At 39.7% G+C, this 8,889-nt stretch overlaps 1 protein-coding gene across 1 annotated transcript in view; it reads right to left on the bottom strand.

Annotated features, from left to right (window-relative positions):
• LOC124022104 (voltage-dependent T-type calcium channel subunit alpha-1I-like) overlaps positions 1-8,889 on the bottom strand; it is a gene marked incomplete at its 3' end in the record, with an annotated part of 99,890 nt that overhangs the window by 59,669 nt on the left and 31,332 nt on the right. The window contains exon 3 of the mRNA XM_046337148.1: positions 3,529-3,626. Coding sequence (XP_046193104.1) covers positions 3,529-3,626 — 98 coding nt within the window. The remainder of the gene's footprint in view (positions 1-3,528; positions 3,627-8,889) is intronic.

An 8,889-nucleotide genomic window follows, 5' to 3' on the forward strand; every position in this document is an offset into this window, starting at 1 on the left:
TGCGCAGACCAGCTGGCCGGTGTGTTTACGGACATATTCAATCAATCCCTATACCAGTCTGCTGTTCCCACATGCTTCAAGAGGGCCACCATTGTTCCTGTTCCCAAGAAAGCTAAGGTAACTGAGCTAAATGACTACCGCCCCGTAGCACTCACTTCCGTTATCATGAAGTGCTTTGAGAGACTCGTCAAGGACCATATCACCTCCACCCTACCTGACACCCTAGACCCACTCCAATTTGCTTACCGCCCAAATAGGGCCACAGACGATGCAATCTCAACCACACTGCACACTGCCCTAACCCATCTGGACAAGAGGAATACCTATGTGAGAATGCTGTTCATCGACTACAGCTCGGCATTCAACACCATAGTACCCTCCAAGCTCGTCATCAAGCTCGAGACCCTGGGTCTCGACTCCGCCCTGTGCAACTGGGTACTGGACTTCCTGACGGGCCGCCCCCAGGTGGTGAGGGTAGGCAACAACATCTCCACCCCGCTGATCCTCAACACTGGGGCCCCACAAGGGTGCGTTCTGAGCCCTCTCCTGTACTCCCTGTTCACCCACGACTGCGTGGTCACGCACGCCTCCAACTCAATCATTAAGTTTGCGGACGACACAACAGTGGTAGGCTTGATTACCAACAACGACGAGCAGGCCTACAGGGAGGAGGTGAGGGCCCTCAGAGTGTGGTGTCAGGAAAATAACCTCACACTCAACGTCAACAAAACTAAGGAGATGATTGTGGACTTCAGGAAACAGCAGAGGGAACACCCCCCTATCCACATCGATGGAACAGTAGTGGAGAGGGTAGCAAGTTTTAAGTTCCTCGGCATACACATCACAGACAAACTGAATTGGTCCACTCACACAGACAGCATTGTGAAGAAGGCGCAGCAGCAGAAGGCGCGCCTCTTCAACCTCAGGAGGCTGAAGAAATTTGGCTTGTCACCAAAAGCACTCACAAACTTCTACAGATGCACAATCGAGAGCATCCTGGCGGGCTGTATCACTGCCTGGTACGGCAACTGCTCCGCCCACAACCGTAAGGCTCTCCAGAGGGTAGTGAGGTCTGCACAACGCATCACCGGGGGCAAACTACCTGCCCTCCAGGACACCTACACCACCCGATGTTACAGGAAGGCCATAAAGATCATCAAGGACATCAACCACCCGAGCCACTGCCTGTTCACCCCGCTATCATCTAGAAGGCGAGGTCAGTACAGGTGCATCAAAGCTGGGACCGAGAGACTGAAAAACAGCTTCCATCTCAAGGCCATCAGACTGTTAAACAGCCACCACTAACATTGAGTGGCTGCTGCCAACACACTGACACTGACACTGACTCAACTCCAGCCACTTTAATAATGGGAATTGATGGGAAATTATGTAAATATATCACTAGCCACTTTAAACAATGCTACCTTATATAATGTTACTTACCCTACATTATTCATCTCATATGCATACGTATATACTGTACTCTATATCATCGACTGCATCCTTATGTAATACATGTATCACTAGCCACTTTAACTATGCCACTTTGTTTACATACTCATCTCATATGTATATACTGTACTTGATACCATCTACTGTATCTTGCCTATGCTGCTCTGTACCATCACTCATTCATATATCCTTATGTACATATTCTTTATCCCCTTACACTGTGTATAAGACAGTAGTTTTGGAATTCTTAGTTAGATTACTTGTTGGTTATTACTGCATTGTCGGAACTAGAAGCACAAGCATTTCGCTACACTCGCATTAACATCTGCTAACCATGTGTATGTGACAAATACATTTTGATTTGATTTGATTTGACAGATGCCTCCAAATCAAATCAAATGTTATTTGTCACATACACATGGTTAGCAGATGTTAATGCGAGTGTAGCGAAATGCTTGTGCATCCAGCACACCTCTCTGTGTCTCTCGGTTTCCACACCACTAGTCCATTAGCAATGATCTGTGTTTCTTTGCCATTTGCTTAGCCCATTAGGCTGTTAGCTCTGGGGGAAAGGAAAGGAAACAAGTATGCAAGGATAAGGATTACAGCTGTTTGGAACATGTCCTGTTTGACTGTGTTTCAGTACACTGTCTCACTTACATCTTACAGCATTCATATCAGTGTTAGCCACTATTAGCCAGTTAGCTCTAGTAAAGAGGAGATCAGGAAATGCTACCTGAGTCTGACTGATACCACTATCTGTGTGTTATTCACTGTTAGCCATTGTTAGCATTAGCGGATAAATGCTATCACTTTCACTGACTGGAAGTGAGTGGAGAGATTAGCTGACCCTCGCTTGATCGGGCTAATTGCTGCTTACGATGATTAGAAGCTGTCTGAGGTAAGGGGAAAATCAATAGGTGTTTACAATTTTGTCTGAGAACAGAGTTGTATTTGAGAGGGATGGGGTTGGGTCAGAGAGAGAACAATGATCTACATTACAGGAGGATATGTAAATCTGTAAGGGACTCTGTTGTAGTAGAGGGCATCTGATAGGAGCTGGGCTGCTCAGATCAAACAGCACTGTCCTGGGGTTATGCAGTTAGAACAGAGTAGAGGATCACAGCAAAGTCAAAGGACTTAAATACAATGACTGTACTGATTGAATGGAGAAAACATTAAGAACACCTTCCTAATATTGAGTTGCACCCCAGGTTTTGCCCTCAGAACAGGCTCAATTCGTCAGGTCATGGACTCTACAAGATGTCGAAAGTGTTCCACAGGGATGCTGGCCCATGTTGACTCCAATGCTTCCCACAGTTGTGTTAAGTTGGCTGGATGTCCTTTGGATGGTGGACCATTCTTGATACACGGGAAACTGTTGAACGTGAAAAACCCAGCAGCGTTGCAGTTCTTGACACAAACCAGTGAGCCTGGCACCTACTACCATATCCTGTTCAAAGGCACTTCAATCTTTCGTCTTGCCTGTTCACTCTCTGAATGACACACATACACAATCCATGTCTCAGTTGCCTCAAGGCCAAGATCCTTATTTCACCTGTCTCCTCCCTTTCATCTATACTGATTGAAGCGGATTGAACAAGTTACATCAATAAGGGATCATAGCTTTCACCTGGATTCACCTGGTCAGTCTATGTCATGGAAAGAGTGGACATTCCTAATGTTTTGTAAACTCAGTGTAGACATCACATGCAAACAAACGGATGGACAGACAGACAGACAGACAGACAGACAGACAGACAGACAGACAGACAGACAGACAGACAGACAGACAGACAGACAGACAGACAGACAGACAGACAGATAGATAGATAGATAGATAGATAGATAGATAGATAGATAGATAGATAGATAGATAGATAGACAAACAGAGATAAACAAGACAGAGAGAGAGAGTGAGAGACAGACAGAAAGAGACAGACTAAGGGAGGCAGAAAGCGAGAGGGAGCGAGAGAGAGAGAGAGAGAGAGAGAGAGAGAGAGAGAGAGAGAGAGAGAGAGAGAGAGAGAGAGAGAGAGAGAGAGAGAGAAAGAGAGACCGCGAGACAGAACTCACTGGGGACTCTGTTGATGGCTTTGAGGGGTCTGAGGACCCTGACTGTCCTAATGGCTGAGAGGTTGATGTTCTGCAGGTCCAACGAGTACTCCACCATCCTACAAAGAGAGGGACACACGTAGGAGTCAAGGAACTGCGTGTGTGTATATGTGTGCGTGTGTGTGTGTGAGAGAGAGAGAGCATTTACTGTACATATGACTCACTGACACATTCTCAGTTCCCATTTGTTCTACAGAATCTCATTTTAAATCCATCCATATACAGCAAGGCCCAAGAGGGCTCTTTCCCCCAGGCAAGATCTCTGAGTGCCTTTCCAATCCATCTACAGGTCACATCCCAGTTTCATGATATAAGCCTGCACCAAAGCAATTGTGGAGTTAACTCATGAACTGCTGGGTTAACCCATGATCTGAAATGGCTGATATGATGCATATACGCTTTTCCCATTGATAATGTGCTCACATCAGAGCGATTGTTTATTCTCATTCAGACAGTAAGGTATTGTCTCAGATTGTTTATTCTCATTCAGACAGTAAGGTATTGTCTCAGATTGTTTATTCTCATTCAGACAGTAAGGTATTGTCTCAGATTGTTTCTTCTCATTCAGACAGTAAGGTATTGTCTCAGATTGTTTATTCTCATTCAGACAGTAAGGTATTGTCTCAGATTGTTTATTCTCATTCAGACAGTAAGGTATTGTCTCAGATTGTTTATTCTCATTCAGACAGTAAGGTATTGTCTCAGATTGTTTCTTCTCATTCAGACAGTAAGGTATTGTCTCAGATTGTTTCTTCTCATTCAGACAGTAAGGTATTGTCTCAGATTGTTTCTTCTCATTCAGACAGTAAGGTATTGTCTCAGATTGTTTCTTCTCATTCAGACAGTAAGGTATTGTCTCAGATTGTTTCTTCTCATTCAGACAGTAAGGTATTGTCTCAGATTGTTTATTCTCATTCAGACAGTAAGGTATTGTCTCAGATTGTTTATTCTCATTCAGACAGTAAGGTATTGTCTCAGATTGTTTCTTCTCATTCAGACAGTAAGGTATTGTCTCAGATTGTTTATTCTCATTCAGACAGTAAGGTATTGTCTCAGATTGTTTATTCTCATTCAGACAGTAAGGTATTGTCTCAGATTGTTTATTCTCATTCAGACAGTAAGGTATTGTCTCAGATTGTTTATTCTCATTCAGACAGTAAGGTATTGTCTCAGATTGTTTATTCTCATTCAGACAGTGAGGTATTGTCTCAGATTGTTTATTCTCATTCAGACAGTAAGGTATTGTCTCAGATTGTTTCTTCTCATTCAGACAGTAAGGTATTGTCTCAGATTGTTTCTTCTCATTCAGACAGTAAGGTATTGTCTCAGATTGTTTATTCTCATTCAGACAGTAAGGTATTGTCTCAGATTGTTTATTCTCATTCAGACAGTGAGGTATTGTCTCAGATTGTTTATTCTCATTCAGACAGTAAGGTATTGTCTCAGATTGTTTCTTCTCATTCAGACAGTGAGGTATTGTCTCAGATTGTTTATTCTCATTCAGACAGTAAGGTATTGTCTCAGATTGTTTCTTCTCATTCAGACAGTAAGGTATTGTCTCAGATTGTTTATTCTCATTCAGACAGTAAGGTATTGTCTCAGATTGTTTCTTCTCATTCAGACAGTAAGGTATTGTCTCAGATTGTTTCTTCTCATTCAGACAGTAAGGTATTGTCTCAGATTGTTTCTTCTCATTCAGACAGTAAGGTATTGTCTCAGATTGTTTCTTCTCATTCAGACAGTAAGGTATTGTCTCAGATTGTTTATTCTCATTCAGACAGTAAGGTATTGTCTCAGATTGTTTATTCTCATTCAGACAGTAAGGTATTGTCTCAGATTGTTTATTCTCATTCAGACAGTAAGGTATTGTCTCAGATTGTTTCTTCTCATTCAGACAGTAAGGTATTGTCTCAGATTGTTTATTCTCATTCAGACAGTAAGGTATTGTCTCAGATTGTTTCTTCTCATTCAGACAGTAAGGTATTGTCTCAGATTGTTTCTTCTCATTCAGACAGTAAGGTATTGTCTCAGATTGTTTATTCTCATTCAGACAGTAAGGTATTGTCTCAGATTGTTTATTCTCATTCAGACAGTAAGGTATTGTCTCAGATTGTTTCTTCTCATTCAGACAGTAAGGTATTGTCTCAGATTGTTTCTTCTCATTCAGACAGTAAGGTATTGTCTCAGATTGTTTCTTCTCATTCAGACAGTAAGGTATTGTCTCAGATTGTTTATTCTCATTCAGACAGTAAGGTATTGTCTCAGATTGTTTCTTCTCATTCAGACAGTAAGGTATTGTCTCAGATTGTTTATTCTCATTCAGACAGTAAGGTATTGTCTCAGATTGTTTCTTCTCATTCAGACAGTAAGGTATTGTCTCAGATTGTTTATTCTCATTCAGACAGTAAGGTATTGTCTCAGATTGTTTCTTCTCATTCAGACAGTAAGGTATTGTCTCAGATTGTTTATTCTCATTCAGACAGTAAGGTATTGTCTCAGATTGTTTATTCTCATTCAGACAGTAAGGTATTGTCTCAGATTGTTTATTCTCATTCAGACAGTAAGGTATTGTCTCAGATTGTTTCTTCTCATTCAGACAGTAAGGTATTGTCTCAGATTGTTTATTCTCATTCAGACAGTAAGGTATTGTCTCAGATTGTTTATTCTCATTCAGATTGTTTCTTCTCATTCAGACAGTAATGTATTGTCTCAGATTGTTTATTCTCATTCAGACAGTAAGGTATTGTCTCAGATTGTTTCTTCTCATTCAGACAGTAAGGTATTGTCTCAGATTGTTTATTCTCATTCAGACAGTAAGGTATTGTCTCAGATTGTTTATTCTCATTCAGACAGTAAGGTATTGTCTCAGATTGTTTATTCTCATTCAGACAGTAAGGTATTGTCTCAGATTGTTTCTTCTCATTCAGACAGTAAGGTATTGTCTCAGATTGTTTATTCTCATTCAGACAGTAAGGTATTGTCTCAGATTGTTTCTTCTCATTCAGACAGTAAGGTATTGTCTCAGATTGTTTATTCTCATTCAGACAGTAAGGTATTGTCTCAGATTGTTTCTTCTCATTCAGACAGTAAGGTATTGTCTCAGATTGTTTATTCTCATTCAGACAGTAATGTATTGTCTCAGATTGTTTATTCTCATTCAGACAGTAAGGTATTGTCTCAGATTGTTTCTTCTCATTCAGACAGTAAGGTATTGTCTCAGATTGTTTCTTCTCATTCAGACAGTAAGGTATTGTCTCAGATTGTTTATTCTCATTCAGACAGTAAGGTATTGTCTCAGATTGTTTATTCTCATTCAGACAGTAAGGTATTGTCTCAGATTGTTTATTCTCATTCAGACAGTAAGGTATTGTCTCAGATTGTTTCTTCTCATTCAGACAGTAAGGTATTGTCTCAGATTGTTTCTTCTCATTCAGACAGTAAGGTATTGTCTCAGATTGTTTATTCTCATTCAGACAGTAAGGTATTGTCTCAGATTGTTTATTCTCATTCAGACAGTAAGGTATTGTCTCAGATTGTTTATTCTCATTCAGACAGTAAGGTATTGTCTCAGATTGTTTATTCTCATTCAGACAGTAAGGTATTGTCTCAGATTGTTTATTCTCATTCAGACAGTAAGGTATTGTCTCAGATTGTTTCTTCTCATTCAGACAGTAAGGTATTGTCTCAGATTGTTTATTCTCATTCAGACAGTAAGGTATTGTCTCAGATTGTTCATTCAGACAGTAAGGTATTGTCTCAGATTCTCATTCAGACAGTTGTCTCAGATTGTTTTTCTCATTCAGACAGTAAGGTATTGTCTCAGATTGTTTATTCTCATTCAGACAGTAAGGTATTGTCTCAGATTGTTTCTTCTCATTCAGACAGTAAGGTATTGTCTCAGATTGTTTCTTCTCATTCAGACAGTAAGGTATTGTCTCAGATTGTTTATTCTCATTCAGACAGTAAGGTATTGTCTCAGATTGTTTATTCTCATTCAGACAGTAAGGTATTGTCTCAGATTGTTTCTTCTCATTCAGACAGTAAGGTATTGTCTCAGATTGTTTCTTCTCATTCAGACAGTAAGGTATTGTCTCAGATTGTTTCTTCTCATTCAGACAGTAAGGTATTGTCTCAGATTGTTTCTTCTCATTCAGACAGTAAGGTATTGTCTCAGATTGTTTATTCTCATTCAGACAGTAAGGTATTGTCTCAGATTGTTTATTCTCATTCAGAGACAGAGTTTATTCTCATTCAGACAGAGGTATTGTCTCAGATTGTTTATTCTCATTCAGACAGTAAGGTATTGTCTCAGATTGTTTCTTCTCATTCAGACAGTAAGGTATTGTCTCAGATTGTTTATTCTCATTCAGACAGTAAGGTATTGTCTCAGATTGTTTCTTCTCATTCAGACAGTAAGGTATTGTCTCAGATTGTTTCTTCTCATTCAGACAGTAAGGTATTGTCTCAGATTGTTTCTTCTCATTCAGACAGTAAGGTATTGTCTCAGATTGTTTATTCTCATTCAGACAGTAAGGTATTGTCTCAGATTGTTTCTTCTCATTCAGACAGTAAGGTATTGTCTCAGATTGTTTCTTCTCATTCAGACAGTAAGGTATTGTCTCAGATTGTTTTTCTCATTCAGACAGTAAGGTATTGTCTCAGATTGTTTCTTCTCATTCAGACAGTAAGGTATTGTCTCAGATTGTTTCTTTCATTCAGTAAGGTATTGTCTCAGATTGTTTCTTCTCATTCAGACAGTAAGGTATTGTCTCAGATTGTTTATTCTCATTCAGACAGTAAGGTATTGTCTCAGATTGTTTCTTCTCATTCAGACAGTAAGGTATTGTCTCAGATTGTTTATTCTCATTCAGACAGTAAGGTATTGTCTCAGATTGTTTCTTCTCATTTGTTTCTTCTCATTCAGACAGTAAGGTATTGTCTCAGATTGTTTCTTCTCATTCAGACAGTAAGGTATTGTCTCAGATTGTTTATTCTCATTCAGACAGTAAGGTATTGTCTCAGATTGTTTATTCTCATTCAGACAGTAAGGTATTGTCTCAGATTGTTTCTTCTCATTCAGACAGTAAGGTATTGTCTCAGATTGTTTATTCTCATTCAGACAGTAAGGTATTGTCTCAGATTGTTTATTCTCATTCAGACAGTAAGGTATTGTCTCAGATTGTTTATTCTCATTCAGACAGTAAGGTATTGTCTCAGATTGTTTCTTCTCATTCAGACAGTAAGGTATTGTCTCAGATTGTTTATTCTCATTCAGACAGTAAGGTATTGTCTCAGATTGTTTCTTCTCATTCAGACAGTAAG

Source organism: Oncorhynchus gorbuscha, unplaced genomic scaffold, assembly GCF_021184085.1.
Source record: "Oncorhynchus gorbuscha isolate QuinsamMale2020 ecotype Even-year unplaced genomic scaffold, OgorEven_v1.0 Un_scaffold_1293, whole genome shotgun sequence".
Classification (NCBI taxonomy): Eukaryota; Metazoa; Chordata; class Actinopteri; order Salmoniformes; family Salmonidae; genus Oncorhynchus; species Oncorhynchus gorbuscha.